General features: G+C 31.1%; 2 protein-coding genes across 2 annotated transcripts; one reads left to right on the plus strand and one right to left on the minus strand.

Annotated features, from left to right (window-relative positions):
- Positions 1-3,978: 3,978 nt before the first annotated feature.
- arm (armadillo) lies at positions 3,979-10,191 on the minus strand. The gene is made up of 7 exons (XM_071887364.1): positions 8,991-10,191; positions 8,764-8,912; positions 8,183-8,659; positions 7,842-8,148; positions 7,628-7,779; positions 5,485-5,560; positions 3,979-4,669 (listed from the first exon to the last, which is right to left on the minus strand). Exons 1-7 carry the CDS (start codon positions 9,985-9,987, stop codon positions 4,506-4,508), a joined length of 2,322 nt encoding a protein of 773 aa, XP_071743465.1. The 5' UTR covers positions 9,988-10,191; the 3' UTR covers positions 3,979-4,505.
- Positions 10,192-11,295: 1,104 nt separating this feature from the next.
- LOC121114959 (E3 ubiquitin-protein ligase RAD18) lies at positions 11,296-15,795 on the plus strand. Its single transcript, XM_040709087.2, is given in 3 exon segments — positions 11,296-11,594; positions 11,657-14,719; positions 14,722-15,795. Coding segments are annotated over 2 exon segments (1,200 nt in total). The 5' UTR covers positions 11,296-11,594; positions 11,657-14,256; the 3' UTR covers positions 15,459-15,795.
- Positions 15,796-17,669: the final 1,874 nt, after the last annotated feature.

Genomic DNA, 17,669 nt, shown 5'->3' on the forward strand with positions numbered 1-17,669 from the left:
TTAATCTATATATCAATTACGTACAATCTACTAGGTAGCACACACTTACTATATAGGCATGAATGTCCTCTCGGGATTTTATACCTGCAGGAAATCCATTATTTTTATAATTTTAGTTTTAGTTATAAATAATTCATTAAAATAAACGTAAAAAACAATTTGAGAATCACTTGGTGCACAGTTTTAACGATTTATGCCTTGCAAATGATGCAATACATACATTGATAACACTATGCAACAGCTTTTCTGCCCGCCAGCTAAAATCCACATTTATTATTGTAATTTAAGCCATAGAACACAGACATGAGCATTATAATTTTTTTAAATTAAATATAGATTATTTTACTAATTGTTACAAGTAATTAATATTTTAGAGGCGCTAAGAATTAAAATTACAATATTTTTCATCTCCATTATGATTATGTTAAATTTTTAATTATTTTTTAGATGTAAGTAATGTATTTAATTTCTGGATTTTTCCTCCCTATTTCATCACTTTTTTACAATTATTTAGTTTCAAAACATTTTCACGCAACCTTCTATTGTATATTTATTAAATATTCTATAAGAAAATTAAAAGTTAAAATGAAAAAATCAATAAAAATCCAACCTTTTTTTGACGGCAAATCTTTTTAAGTTGTAATATAAGTTTTAACAATAATATAATGCAATGAAAAAAATATTAGTCTCAAAATAAAACACTGTATTTTACTGGACTTTCGTATGATTTGACACATTTTGTAGGAACTGTACTCAAGATAACTTCATAAATATTTTATCTTTGGAATGCTGGAATGTTTTTGTTAATTTGTTATTTCCTTTAATTTTCACCTGTATAGTTTTTCATTTCAAAATATGGCTCTGAGTCGAAATTATATTCTAAAAACGTGATTTAAAAAAGACTTTAAATACCAAACCTTCTGCAATTGAAAATTTTAACGATCATTTTCGTCTTCTATGGCCTAAATAACAAAAATAAATGTGGATTTTAGCCGACGGGCGTTCTAAAGCCTATTGTTTGATGCATAGCGTAATGAGTAATAAATTATGCCCAACCAAGCACCAAATGTTTCGAAAGATGGAACTTTATAAGAACAACTATCTTATAAGTTCCTAGACTCTTTTTTTAATGTTGTATTTCAGAAAATAATGTATCATACTATAATAGCAGAGTTACAAGGATTATAGTAATACGCAAATTGACATTCAGCCCACGGGTCGAGTTACATATTTTATAAATATGGTACTCTTAGATTCATCAAACATTTCTTTTTCCTCACTTCTTAGAATATGAAAAGAAATACATATTTAAATTTCTCAGTATTTATTGTTTACAAACGGAATCCCAATATGTCCCAGGATCACGTAATTTAAAAAAATGTTATCGGGGAAATGTTAAAGACTAGTTCAAACTTTCCATAAATAATTAAGTTATTATTATATCAGTATATTCACCGAGATGCAAAGATTTAAATCATTATAATTATCAAAGTTTTTTGCCGTAAATGAAAGAATAATTAAAAAATAACAAATACAATACTAATTTGAGTGAGCAAAGAGCCCTCATATGTCATAATATAACAATTAAGTGGGTCCTGAATCAAACATGTCGAATTTAGGCAAACAAACTATATTCTCAAGTAGTATGTTACGAGCTCCCCTATCCTCTGTGAGTTAAAGGAATCCATTTAATGACTATTTTAAATATATATTCTTATGAAACGATATATTGTACGTTTATTGACTAAAATACTTAACTAAAGCTACAATTGTCAACATCAGTGGTTTGCAACATGTGGGTCGTGAACCCAACTGGAGTCATCTAAAAATTAGCGTGGAATCGCCTACGGCCTTCAGAAAATGTATTGCATGATAGCGAATGTCTTTGTTGTTTATTCTCGGGTTACTATCAATATATTCTCTAATTATAATAGTCAATTAAACTAAAATTTATTTTGAAAAAATTCAGATCGCCCATGATAAATCGAAAGATAAACATTATGAAAAGAAAATTTAGTGGGGAGTTTTAAAAGTATGGATTTACTTTTATAGTTTAAAAAGTAAAGTCTATGGAAAAGCCACAATATGCCATTTGCAAAGAGATTGTGTCAGCCGAATCGATGGAGCCCAACAAAATGAAACGCCATTTTGACACTAAACATCCTAACTTAAACCTAATCCTGACAAAAACAGTCTTGATTTTGGTAGCAACTAATTTTGTTTCCTTGGGGTCACCACAACTTGGCAAATATTATTAAGGAGGCACGGTACCAGAAAGGTTGGGAACCGTTGGTATACATAATAGCTTTTTTCTATCTCTAGAATGGAAATCGGACTATTATAATGTTTTTTAGTGAAGCCCGGAATACATTAAAGTGTACTGTAGTGTTAGATACATTTAAATCGCAATTTCCTATCTTTACTGAATTGTCTCAGTCCTACCTAAGGGAAAAACATCTCCATCATTGTATAGGAGAAATACTAAACCCTAGAGAATTTGAAGGGAAAATGAATTTGATAAACTAACACAATCATAGTATTGAGTAGTAGTTACCCGGTAGCTGATACTTCACAAAACTGTCTTCATTTTGAAGTCCACTCATGTTTTTCATTTCGGATGTTTGATTATGGTGATGACTGATTTTGATATTTAACACTAGTCAACAAATTTTTGCCTTTGGATTGAGATGATGTCTTCATTATTTTTACCTGGAGAGACATGTACATGACCATTACATGCCAAAATTTCTGCTTTTGTGGTCTAAAGAAATCATCATTTCAAATACTATGAAAAAACCATGATAGCTTCATAAATATAAAAAAAATATTTTTTCAAGCAAGTTTTACAATATTAACTTTTTGATGTGCTTTTTTAATGAAGTTATTTGTCTTCACTTGGCGACAAACTGTGATTTTTATCATTTGATACAAAAAGAAGAATTTATAATGTATTCAATTTAGGTAAATTTTTTAGTATTTACAATGCATTTTCTCCGATTGGAAAAAGATTGTGGAATAATCAAAATATTTTTTGAATAAAAAATATGTACCTACAAACAATATTTTATGATTCTTTCTTTTAATTAGATCTTTACTTTTCAAGGCGAAAAATAACACCAATTCATATACCTCTATGTTGTAAAAAAAAAGTTGTTTGTTTTTAACTACACTAGCTCACAAAACCCAAAATTTCGATTAAAAAGGTGATTTTCATGTTTTTTGAGGTAAGAGCAATCCGAAGCATACCACCATCTCAGTCCAGGAACAAAAAAATGGAAATTTTGTTCGCTAATGAATAGTATTGTTTACAAGTCAAACTTATTGTTTTCAGCTTGGATATATTTTTGAACACAAAAAAAAAATCAAAAACGAATAGTCGAAATTATTTAGTAGGTGCTTTAAGCTGTCTTAATATTTGATTAGAGTTCAATTTTTTTTCTTCTTCTTAAAATGACTTCTACATTGGATTGCATTGACCTGATTTATTGATAGGAAAACTCAAGTTCTACTCGTAAAAAGAGGGAAAACTCGTAACTCTTAAAAAATTCAATACTCATTACATTATTATTATTTTTGAAGATGAGTGAGGAGTCTGATGACACACTATTTCCCTCTGCTGGTATTTTTATTTATGATTATACTGTTCTACCCCGTATTTGCCTATTACTGGTAGCTTCAGATATAACTAGAGTACTTTATTAATTTCTTATATGGCTCTACTGATAAAAAAAAAGTAAGGCCGTAGAAGAGATCTAATCTCAAGTAATTAGCGAGTTCCGAGTAATACTCGGAAGAGGGTTACTCTTAACACATCACTAATGTTCTAGTACATGAAATACATTGTATATACATTTGTAATGCGTCAAAATGTCATAACCAATTTTGTCAAGATATTCGTATCAAGTTTTTGTCTGTTTTATTTAAGCATCCCTTTTAGCACCACAAATATTAAAGTTAACGTCATTAAAAATCGACTAGTATTTTGCAAAAGCTACTTTATTATATAAGATACAAACATTAAATACACAATAACAAGGAAGAAGGATATATTATAGGAATAGTTCCTATTGTATAAAAATGTTTTCATGCTGGATCGTAATACTTAGGGGAGGAGGAGAAACTATGTTGTTTAGAAGGTGTTTGTTTGTTTTTAAATAAAAAAAGAAGTAGGGGGAGAAGACTATATAATGTGATGTCAACTGAAGACTTGATTATATTTTATATTAAGTAGAGAATTTAATTGTATTATATATAAATAAAATTAATATCTTCATTATAGTAAGGATCAAAACTAATGGAAAATAAAATGTATTTTTTTTATAAAAAAAAAACTATATTTAGTATTCAAAGACGCGACACGACTTAAGGAACAAAATTTGGAATTAGACAATTAAAACATAATTTTTTAGAACAAATGACCTACGCACTTAAATATATATATATAATGTGTATATATAACAACTTATATAGATAGAAAATTAAGAAAGAAGAGGATATTATTATTATTATAAGTCTGTATCGTACCAAGCCGCAACTTGGTTATCTTGAGGTGGATTTGGGATTGGATCTTGGTCTCTATTGTCGCTTCCTCCTACAGGACCATAAGTACTTCCAGGATGAGAATTGATATCGAGTCCTTGCATAGACTCTACTGGTATCCCATCATATCCTATAAAAGAGATGAAAATTCACACATAATTATTACAATTATTGGGTATTATTAATATGATTAATATTAAAAAAACACAGTACACAATGCAAAAAAAGAAAGAAAAGAAACCTTTAGTAAAATTAATTCCAGTTCAAAATCACGTTATAAAGCGTCTTCATGAGACGTCAGCATTTATGATGTCGGCCATTTTGGGGGCCTAAACAACCAAGTTTTATAAGAATTAAAACATATTTCTATTAATATTAAGGAAAATAGGCATCTATTGCATGTCAAAATGGGCCCGACAAATAAAAGGACTTTACACTCTAACAAAATACCCAGTTTTATTATATATCGGACCCTAATATGTTATTACATTGTTATACAATCTTATTTCCATATTGTATACAATAAATAAATTATCACAATTTGTCCATTTTATATAATTAAAAAAATCAAATATAACTTATGAGCCCCCCCACCCCCAAGATGGCGTCGCCTTCAATAATGATGCAATTTATGACGTGAGTGAAAACGCTCTATTGCAAAATTAGAAAAAAATAAGTTAGGTGGAAAAAAATAATCTAAAAAATATGCAATTATAATAATGTAAAAACAGATAAACTAATTTACCATTAAACCCCCTTTACCTGGTGAAGAATAACCTGAATATATAGGATTTCGGGATGAAATATAACAACATACTGGATAATAACCTTATAATTGTAAATAAAATAAGTTTAAATTGAAGTGTATTATGTAAGAAGAAATGGGTCCCAATATTAAGCAATTTCTGAAAAATTGACTTCTACGATTGATTGACTATGACTTACCGTTTTGACTGTAGCTACGATGCCCACTAGCTATAGAAGGAGGTCCATACGGATCTTCATTGTGACCTAGGATTTCCTGCAAAGTCATGCACAAAATTATAGAAAAAAATAAACTAACTAAATTCTCCAATATTCTCTCTGTAATTTGAGGTAAGAACCTCAAGGAAAAAAAGGACATTGGATCATAAAAAGTGAAATAATATATATATTTTACAGCATACTCTCCCGATATGTAACATTTTTTTTTTTTTTTTTTTTTGGTTCGGTCTTAAGTGTTTTTTTCTATACCGTGGACCAAACTTAAAATTGTGTTTCTCTTTTCTAAAAAAAATGGTCCGGAATTTAATTAAAACTGTATTTTTGGTGGAACCGAATTTCAATACGAGACCAGTCTAGATGCAAGTTGGACAGAATTAGTAAAATGTAGAAAAGGTCTCAGACCGGTCCAGAATTTCCAAAACGAAATCCAACACAACTAATTAATTAAATTACAGTCAAACTTGTACTCAGCAGTCAGGAAAGATACACTGAAAAAGTGTGACTTCTTATACCAAGTTTCCTCTTTTGTAAAAACTCTTAAATTTGAAAACTGGATATGGCCGCTTAGTGAGGTGGCTGTTAGACCAGGTTTAATTGCCTTTATGTATTGATAAAAAATCCTTAAAAAACATATTAGGAAGAGTATGATATATGTCGTGCAAAAATAAAAATCACAAATAATAACTAAATAAAAAGTATTTTGAAAGTGCAACATTTTTTTCTTCAATTCTGAAGTAGTATAACACTTCAGTATTTATTCATTCAAACAACTTGTTCAAATGAAATTCAAAATAGTTGCTGCAAATTATGCATGAATAAGCTATATTCTTGTAATGAAAAATTTATCTTGCAGTAATAATGAAAGATAAAGTGAAGTAGATAAAAAACTAAATTTAAGTGAACAACGCAACAAATAAATAGGATAAATAAATATTCAGTATCAAAACTGATATAAATTGAAGATTAATTAAATGTGTATTTAGAAAAATGATTTAAAAAACAAAATAGGACTCTAGGGGGGAAAGAGTGGACATCAGAAATACAACGTTAAATTAAAAAATATATGTATATATAAGACTGAGTGCTCTCGCAATAAAAATAAAGAATGTATGATTAGATATATATGGTGTTTACAAGTTGCAGTTTGTATAAGCAAATTGTACAAGTTATAATTTCTTCGCCTTGAAATGCACTATTTAATTACAACTTTGGTCATTCTAGTTACCGACTATAAATGGATACTATCCTTTCATTTTGATCGAATGAAATTATATATTTATGTACTTATGAGTAATATAACTGTGAGCATTTGGAATTTTATAATGTACAAAAAAATTCTAATATTTTAGATTTATTTTTTTAAAAAGTCGTAATTTAGACCAAGAAAATGTCGATCATCTATGAAATATTCAATTTTTGCATTATCTTCACCTCAAGTACTGTAAATCCCTCATCTAAAATTATTCTTCCCTTTATATAATTGCAACTTGAACATAATATATGTACGGAATATTTCTTTTTTTTAGAGGAGCGATTGTCCAAGTTGAGTCATAAAATATATAATTTATTATGGTGGTATAGAATTTTATACCTGCGTTTAATCATGAAATATGCTTCTTTAAATAGGTTAAGTGTTAAATTAAATCTTAATTTTTTCGATCATTTTTCAAATTTGGTGAAAGACTTGAATTTTGAAAACTATTGAATATGCTCAAAATTGGGGACTATTTACAGTTGACATTTTTCAACGAATCAGAGAGGAGATAAAAATGATGGCTCCTTGTATGATATTAATGTCCAATTCCTTTCTCTAGAGTCCTGTACTAATGAGTAATGACTAAATAATAAGCTAAATATGTAGATAAAGGTTCAAAGACAACATAAAACAAAGCTTGCAATGGTAATTTGTTGTTGTTTAGAGGAACAATAAATAAACAAGAAAATATTTTACCCCATGAAGTGAAATTACTAAGTTTGCTTGGATATATCTTTAGGTCATGATTTCATAATTATACTTTAATGAACTTCCATAAACATGCAGATAAAAGTGTGGTATAAATTTGAGTTTAATTCATAAGTCAAATGAAAAATATGAATTTCTTACTTGAAGATCTGATGGTGGAATGTCGCCGTTCCAGAGTTGTTGCTCTGGATCTCTTTGATATAGAGAACTTTTAAGTTCTTGAGATAGCCTTTTAGTATACTCTCCCCCTTTATCATCTGTCATGCGGAAGAGGACGGCAGCTGCATATGTAGCTAAAAAATAGTTAAAATAAAATTAGCATCAATAGTGGTACAACATGCATCATTTGACTAACCAACTCCATCATTTCTGGAATGTAAAAGTTCTGTGAGGGGGGCAGTAGCTCCTTCAGATTCAATCATAGCAGCTCCTTCTTTATCAGCCGCCAGTTCGCATAATACACCAGCTGAAACCCTTTGTATATTCTCGATCTCATTATATAAAAGCTGTACAAAGATTGGAATGACTGTAAGACCTCGAATGATTTCCCGGTTATGAGCCTCTCGTGCAAGAATATGGAGGGCACCTACAGTGCCTTCAACGATTTCTTCCATTCTAACCCCATCTGCATAGGATCCAGGATGACTAATAAAATTAGAAAAGTTGGTATTATCTAAATAAAAAACGAAAAACTATTATTAGGATATATACCCCTTGAGTATCTTGAAATGCTCTGATAAGTAAATGTACAAGTCGGGGTATAGACCCGTTTTCTCGCAAAGGAGCTTGATTAGCTGCACATAGCGCCAAATTTCGAATAAGCCCTATTACGGCTTTAACAAGTGGCCAACGTGATGGAGGATGCATCAATCGAACAATTGTTGGTAGGCCACCCTGAAGACGGACGGCGTTTTGTGCAACATCACACTCTGGATGTCTAGACGTCAAATGTCGAAGGGCGCAAACAGCTGGTTCTGTAATTTCTTCTCTGTCTCCTGCTGCAATTATTGTTCTAACCAATGCTTCGATGCCACCCACTTGGCACACAGTAACTTTATTTTTTGCATTATTGCAAGTTAGATTAGATAGAATCCCAGCTGCACAAGTAACAATATTCACATCGCTACTCCCTAAAAGTTGAACCAAACCTTGCATCAACGTTTCCATATTCTCCTAATAAGAAATATTGATATTAAAAACATTGATACTATTTACTTTAATAGTAAATCCTCAAAAGGGAGATTGTATTTGCCCTGGTGTAAACACTAAAAACTTACAATTTTTGTTCCAGCGTCAGATAGATTACGAAGAGTCCACAAACAATTTTGTACTAATCTTTGGCTAGCATGTCCTAAATGAATTGCTAGTGCTTGCATACCTCCTGCATCTACAATGGCTGGCTTGTTACTTGAACAAACGGATAAAACTGAAACAAAGTTGGTAAACAAGTTGATTAGTTGATTCATTTGATTGATGGCTTAAATATGAAATATTCTTGTTCTACCTTTGAGTACACGAGAGGTGGTCCAAAGTAATTTTTCGTAGTCATAGGAACGCATGATACGAACTAATTCCAGGGGTCCTTGACTAGCTAAAATAATCAACTTTGATTCTTGATTGCCGTAGGCAAGAATTTGTAAACAATCTGTGACAATGGCTAAGAATTTAACATTGTTTCGCTGCAAAAGAGCCACCATTTTTTGAATTCCACCAGCAAGGCGAACAGCAGTTTTGGATCCTTGTTGATGGAGAAGGAGATTATGGAGCGTGGTGATGGTATAAAAGAGTACACTTTCAACAGGAGATGAGAGTAATTTGACTAAAGCAGGGATTCCTCCGGACTTGAAAATGGCAAGTAAACCAAGGCGATGGTGACTTAAATTGTGAAGGGTTCCAACAGCACCCTTCGTGGATTCAAGATCTCCTGCATTACCCAAAGCTTTAACAAGAGCTGCAACCATTTGCGGGGAATTCATAATGGCATGACGCGAGGCCTCCTTCTTGGAGAGTTGATGGACCATCATGGCCGCTTGCGACACCACCACTTGGTCCTCATCATTCAGGAGTTTGATCAGTTCTGGAATGGCCCGTGTTGCCAGATCCGCATCATCCTGATAATTGATCAGATTAACAACGGCATGCTTCAGCATTTGCGAGGGCTCCGCCAGCCGCTGCACTGCAGTGGGCTGTCCTGGATCCAATTGAGTAGAGGGGATTTCAAGGCCCTCATCCAGAGTTTCTGGAAACATGGCGGCACGGACACGCTGCGATCGGGTTATGTTCAGCTGATTGTTCATATCTTCCACATCCCGCTGAGAGTAAGTGCTGGAGCTCCCATAATTGGGGTTGCTCTCACTCCCGCCGCCGCCGCCACCGCCGCTCCCACCACCTTCCATCTCTTCGCCTTGGGATTCGTGACCCGTCAATGAGCCTGGGGCACCACTATTTACTCCAGATTGGATCCCGGAATCAGGTGCACTCGAATAAGATGCAGTCCACATAGAAACACAGCAATGGGGGGAAAGGGCTCAAAAGTCTTGAGAATAATTCCGTCTTTTTACAGGCACAGTCACTAATATCACAACAAAATCCCTTCCTTCTTTCCTTCGAGCAATGGAGTTGCTTTGAATTCCTTATCAATCACTACCTTGATATGGAGATCAAAACCTCTTCTTCTTCACTTCTTCTTTTTCCTTTTCTATCCCGTGCGTAGCTTCCTTCTTTCCTATTCAGTACAGCTACACGACAGCCAACCTAACACTTTCAAACAAAGTAGTAATACAAAAACCACGTGATCCATATTTGGACAACATAGTCTTCGTAGAAAAATACTTTTTTGTCCGCTAGGAGAAATTCAATATTACTCCATAGGACCATAACTACCTACGCAGCCACTATGAATTTACCCTTTTAACTGAATTAACAAGATAAACTCTTCAAAAGGATGAAAAAGTTCCATAAGGCAAAATGAAAAGCGACATCTTTTGTGAAGAAAAAATAACTCTACGACTTTCTATCTCCTGAAGCTAACAGGCGCGTTACTCTACTTTATTTTAAAGCTTTACGCCAGCCAACCTAGCTCCTTTACTCTCTCTCTTTCTCTTCCTCCCTTTCATTCACTTACAAACTATTTCTTTTCTTTGTCATCGCGCACGCCTTGCCCTCCTTCTCACCCCGTTAACGCTGGCTTTAGCTTCTAGAGCTACAAAAAAAATCAAAACTATTGTTTGTTGACTATGACGTCACTTTTATAAAATAGTCATTTACCCAATTTTCAATTGAATTTCTGCATTTACAGGTTCTCCTATTTTGCCAAACACTTCATGCATTCATTTCTTAAATATAAATTATTATTATAGGTCTTTTTATATTATGTTTTTTGCATAAAAATCCCAATATCCCAAGATAGAGGGCGCTAGAGTTCATTTTTCGGTGCTTTTGATCTCAATATTTTCTTTAATATTTAATTATATGAAGAAGCTCCTTTTTTGATTTTTTGAAAATAGAGTAAGAATCAGGGTAGCCATATAAACCTATAACTCTGCGTTAAATTGAATGACTCAGTTTCACTTTCTCTATTACTTATTATGAATTTTCTAAGAAATTAACATAAATGTTACATATATAGTACATCATTTATTTAAAGAGTCAATTTCAACGAATTAAGCAAGAAACTTCTAATCAAAAAGGAATGATATTTATAAAGCTTATCATATTATCATTCATTTTTAATTATGAAGGTGTGATAACAGATAAAAAGACAGCATATAAATAAAGCGTTATAAGTGACTCATTTTGAACGAATTCCTACTTTTAAATACCTAGAAAAAAAATGAGACAATAGCATGGAATGGAATGAATTGAATGAAGTAGAAAATGTCCCTTATAGCCCCTATCGGAGCTTTGTTGAACCAAAAGAGTTATGACGTATTATGTTGAAGATATGACCTCATATTTTTAGCCAGACCAGGATATTGTATGTAAATAAAAATAGTTATCTGACAGGGGAGATTGCGCCCCTGTTTGATTACTTATAGTATAAGCTTCTTTTGACGAATTTAAATAAATAAATTATAATTTAGTCATGGGAAATGTTTGTGCTAAAAATGTAGGTGAATATTTTTTTTAAATAAAAATATTTTTCTATTATACAAATTTTGTGTTTTCCAGGGCACTCGAAGGTCGAGAACTTTGGCAGAAGTTGTTCATGAATCACTTGGATTGTTTGACTTTAATGACATACCCCTTACAAACATAAAAAAATCTCCGGTCTTAAAGCATTTTTATTTTTATCTGATGGACAGGGAAAAGCCAGAACATGTAAATGCTTTTTTCTTTTACATTTCGTATCTTTTAAATAGACAGGAATTAAACGAAATTACCTCCATCAGTCTCAAATCTAGTTTTCAGTTCTACGAACTCATTAAAAATTCCAAGATCCACTCCTTAAAAATAATAAAAACATTCTTTGATGATAATAACTCAGAATATTTTGTACCTCTTAAAAATAGAATTCTTTATGAGGAATTATCTGACGCCGTCCTGGAAAAAGATTGTTCTGACAATTATGATTCAAACATCAAACTTTTAGAAAAGGCTTTTTGTGACTCTTCAGTGACTATATTGGAGAATTTGTATAAACAATATATTCATGAGCCTTTGGAAGCCAAATCTTGCCACTTGGATTGAATCAGTTTATAATATTCATCCTTATCCGTGTATAACTCTTTTTATTTTATTTATAAAAGTGATTCAAAATATTTATTGATGTTCCAATAATATCTCTTCAGATCCATAATATGTAATGTTCAATTTAGTACTGGATTTGAGTATTAATCGACAATTTTCTGAAAATGACTCGCTCCCCAAAATGTTATTGGAAAAATTCATCTAAACTCAAATTATTCAAGTATTGATCAACATAGTTCTACAACTATCCTCCATTTAACGATCACAAGATACATTGAGTTGGAGGACTAAGAAAAAAGGGCATTTCCAAACTTGGTGGAAGAAGCCTTGACATTTTTATCCATTCCAACAACTACTTCGGTAACAAGCTAGTGGACTTTTCTACTGCTGAGGAAGTTATATATATAAAAAAGGAATATAATTGGTATTTATCATACGGCTGATATGTTAATAACTATATGTACATGGCAATCTAAATATTTAATTAATTATGATTTGTCGTGATTATATATATATAGATAGATAAAACTTTTTGAAATAATTTTCTGTGATGGAAGCATATATTTTCTGAAATTACATAGATTATTTGATGATTAATTAACTACCTTAATATTGAAGTAGTCAAACTGACTTAATTGTTGAACAACTTAGATTTTATCAATTCGATGAAAAAATATTTTTCTTTGTTTGATCTCCTTTACTAGACTTCTCTCAATGCTCAAAAACTCGAAATCGACCAAATATTCAATTAAATGATCGTTATAACTCGAACCCAACACACATAAAATCAATTAATTTAATTCGTGCTTTTATTGAGTTTTTTTTAAAATAATATACTAATATATTATTTTATTGATAATACATTCGAATGGAATTGTGCTTTTATTAAGACTGTTTAGACTAAAATATTAAAATCATGTAATATTTGATGAATGATCATAATTTTCCCTTAAAAGTACTATGAAAGATGTTAACTATGTTTTTAAGTATATATTAAAGATTATAATATGTGTGTCAACTGAGAAGCAATCGTGAACCAAAAACACAATAAAAAATACCCAATTTATTTTTTTACTTCATAAATATAAACAACCCAATATTTTATTGACAAATCTCGGTCAATATTAACATTGTATTTCCATTTCTGGGATGAGTTGAGATACCCAAGAATGATAATTATAATTTAAATCCTTAATTTTATTTATGAGACTTTATTAAGCTGCGATTTGGCCTTTCAAATATAATCCCCGATTTTAGTTACTTATACTGTTAACGAAAAAATTTGCGACTTCATGTGCAATTTGCAGCACCTTTAAAGAATGAATAAGAATATTTTGACAATAGAAATGAAATATCATTTAATTGAAGAATATAATATTTGTCATTCATTCTCATTTTTGAAATAAATACTACTACTTTGCATTTTTATTGATGGACCACTTATTTAAGATAAATAATTCATTCGTAAAGTATAAATGTCTTTAAAAATAAACTCATTCCAATATGAGTTTCTCCCTTTCTCTTAGAACTGTTTCTAAAATTGAAGACTTCTTGATGGAATTCTGTCACGTACACTGTACAATCAATAAAATAAACGAAACAGAAGATATTTATAATACTGTAGGGAAGACCATGAACAATTGTAACTCTTCACGTTTTATTTGATTACTCAGATAGAATACCGGGTTAGTCGTAGAAATTTTTTACACAACAAATCTATACCAAATGAAAAACTAATTAAAAAAACCACAGATATTGACTTTTTCTGTATTTTTTTTTTTTGTATGAAATGTTCAAGTCCTCCCTACGCGCATGTCATAATAAAGTCTAAGCTCAAGTTTTGTTCAATTTTTAGAGAAATATTTTATTCATATCGGTGGTGTAGTTAAGATCAAATAGGACATATTTTGATGAATTTTACTTTATTAGATATATGCCTTGAGTATTAGGATGCTCTACTTAGTTATAGCTTATAAGTAACTAAACATTGGACGTTGAAAGGAAAAGAAGGCTTTGTAAAATTGTAGCTGCTGTTAAAGTGGCGGAAAAGAGGAAGGGATTTTTTAAGACTTTTTGTGATCATGAAGGAATCTGAAGTGGAAGATAGTTCTACACGAGTACGTAAGATCTATTCAAATTTGCAGGAGGCTTATCCTCGATTGGAAAGTGTTTTGAGTTGTTCAGTGTGCTACGAAACTATATCCGATCCCGTATTGACCAAATGTTCCCACTCATTTTGTTCTCTATGTATTCGTCGATATATGATTTACAAGCTTCAATGTCCAGCCTGTTTTCAAGAACTCCATGAAAGGGACTTGATTCCGAATAAACCCCTTAGAGACGTCCTTCTTCTTCTCTCTCAAAATAAAAGTCGGGATCCTTCACCGTCCCAAGACTGTAATATTTGTGGAGTCACGATTCTCACTGCAAAGTTAGAAGCTCATTCCCTTCAATGTTCAAATTCTCCTTCTAAAACTAACAAGACTTTAATTTCTTCCATGAAGCCTATATCCAAGCCTGTATATCACCTACTAAAAGATTCAGACCTAAAAAAAAGTTGAAAGAAGTGGGGCTTTGCATAAAAGGTGATAGAAAGACCCTTGTTTCTCGACATCAAAGATTCGTGATTCTATGGAACTCGGAATGTTCTAAGGAGAAGCCATTGTCCCAGACTGAAATTGTGTCTCTTGTCGAAAAAGAAGAAATGAATGAACTCAAGAGGAAAAAATGTGAAATTCCATCCGTTTTGTCACAATTTGATCGTAATTCGGATCCTAAGCTCATTGAAATGAAACAAAAAGAAATTTTAAGTTCAAACAAACATTCATTTCAGGGCTTGATCAATAATATCAAAGCACAACGCGAAAACAAGCCATCTAATGACAGCTCCATTTCAGAAAATGATGAAATTACGTCGCCAATCAGTTCTTCAAAACAATCTACATCATCTATAATGGCAAGCCCTTCAACCCCCAAAATTTCAGAGTTGTATGTTACTCCTAAACGGAAAGTGTTTACCCAACTAGTTGACTCAAATAAGAAAATGAAACAAAATTCTGTCCAATCACTTTTTCAACAAACGGAAAAACGAAAAGTCAACTGCCCTTCTTGTGATGGACTTATTACAGCATCATTTCTTAATATTCATCTTGATAGGTGTTTAGAGGTTGAAAGTGGGGTCAAAGGAATGCGAAATAGGCCTAATAGTAATGAAGATGAAGATTTTGTACCCATATTTTCTCAAAGTTCCACTCAAGTTAAAAGAAAGAAAAAAAGGCCTTAACACCCGCAAAATTACAAATTTAATGGCTATCATATCATTGAAGGTGCTTATTATCACATTTTTAGATGTTCCTTTTATGCCAAAGTATTAATATTATAATATTGACTTTTTTATACTCAATTAAACAATACGAAGAACTTTTTACTATCAGACTCGACGGAATATGTTTCATTAAAGGTATTCACATATCTAAAGGTAGAATTTCATTTTATGTAGCTCAATTGATTTTATCTATTATGTATAAATATAAGAATTCTGATTTAAATTGTTAAAGTAGATTTGATTAATTCACCATAAGCATAAATTGAATTTTCAAAATATATTCTTCTAAATTGTAGTTTCAGTTCCTATTTTTACATTTAATTAATCTTTCATCATTGTTGTCGTCCACCATTGTCTTGAATAATGAATCATTAATAGAGACAGAATAACTATTTTGTCTCAAGTTCAGTATCATTTTTCTTAGACACATACTCTGAAAACCTTGCTGGCCATTTCACGCCAAGTAATCTCAGGATTATTTTTTACAGGATGATATACTATTAAAGTATGAAAATTAAGTCCAGTTCGTGTATAAATTACAGAGGTATGGGCATCTAAAGTTAGTAAGGTCAAATCGTATATTGGAATGTTCCATGAGAATTCGCCTTGAACATTTTTGCGTTGTGACATTTTCGACTTCTCTCTTTTTTAAGAGAAAGGCGACTTTGGTAAAGAACTAGACGAGTAATAGGGGCAGTTCTGATGAATTAGCACCCTTCTTTTATGGTACGTTACACAGCTGAAATCTAGGTTATCAAATGATTATTATAATTATTATTATAATAATTCTTTTAATATATACTGATATAATTATTATATCAATATATATGCATTAAAAATATCTAACTCAGTCTCGTGTTTATCATAGACATAGTTATTAATGTCATTACTTATAATTAAAACAATATAACTTTTTTTTTTATTAATATACCTTCATCCAAAAGATTGAAATGCCGTGTTGCTCCCGCTTTAGCTCCAAATATAAATCTGATGATAAAAAAATTAATGGAAATTTAAGTTTTCACAGATTCCCTAAGGTTGTCCCTTAAAAAGTAAGTTCATCATAGGCATATTTTAGTTTTGCAAAATGTCTTCAACAAATACTTCTATAGGTATGTGGTCAAATAATCTAAACTTATTTTGCTATATATGTGGTTGTTACCCATTTATAGGTCATAGGAGTTATATCAATTTTTAACTCAGAAAGCTAATTTGCCCTATTTTAAAATGCCAATGGACAATTAAGATCAATCGTGGGCACCTCACAAAGTGTGTAATTCTTGTAGACTAGTTTTAAGTCAATGGGTCATGGGAAAACAAAATAAGACGCCGTTTGGTGAGAACAAAAAAATAATTCCTCTTATATATGAAATTAAAATATTTAAATATACGTATGAATTCAATAAATGACCTTTTTTAATCGTTCATAGTTACTTTGATATATTTATTTAATAAAAAAGTATCAATAAAATTGAGGACCAAAAGGTTTGAAATTTTAAAACATATATTAAGAAATACGTAAAATATTCAACAGAATTGACTTCAACTGAAACATTCACAAACAAACATATAAAATAAATTAATAGAATAAATGAAAATTTCAAATGAGACGTCAAAACGCAAATTGCATCAAAATTTACAGCTCAAATTGTGTTTTGTGCATAAATTAGTGAGATCAAAACATTTTGACGTTAGCCTCTCGATCATCAAATACTATTTGATCCATGAACAACTGACATACATTATTAAATCTTCATAGAACTCAAAATATTATGAAGAGTTATCTGTAAGAAACAACAATTAATATCACGTAAAATATACCCAAATGGAATAATAGTATAGGTATTTTACCTCCTTGTCAAATTTCTTCCACGGATTGTTCAATGGCAAACCTCCTTTAAAATGACTTATTTACAACAAACTTTAATTCTTAAATATAGATAAAAGGTTTTTCTAACTGATCCAAGGAAATATTTACTCAATATACTGCCACAACAGCGGCAGTAGTCAATCTATTTTGGTAACAACTCTATGGTAAGTAACCTTGCATATGGTTTGGAATAGTTTTAAACAGACACCATGGATCAAGTTTAAAACTTCATGTAACATTAAAATATCCAAAAATTGGAAATTGGATAATTATAAATTATCCTATCTATCTAAACTTAT

The sequence above is a fragment of the Lepeophtheirus salmonis genome, chromosome 3 (genome assembly GCF_016086655.4).
Source record: "Lepeophtheirus salmonis chromosome 3, UVic_Lsal_1.4, whole genome shotgun sequence".
Taxonomy (NCBI): domain Eukaryota; kingdom Metazoa; phylum Arthropoda; class Copepoda; order Siphonostomatoida; family Caligidae; genus Lepeophtheirus; species Lepeophtheirus salmonis.

Bases quoted from the DNA above. Each gene is read 5' to 3' on its own strand.
- arm (XM_071887364.1), bottom strand. From the start codon at position 9,987: ATGTGGACTGCATCTTATTCGAGTGCACCTGATTCCGGGATCCAATCT. The intron at 7,780-7,841 runs GTTAGTCAAATG...ACTATTTTTTAG, and splicing joins TTCCAGAAATGATGGAGTTG to CTACATATGCAGCTGCCGTC. The intron at 5,561-7,627 runs GTAAGAAATTCA...ATGACTTTGCAG, and splicing joins TTCCACCATCAGATCTTCAA to GAAATCCTAGGTCACAATGA.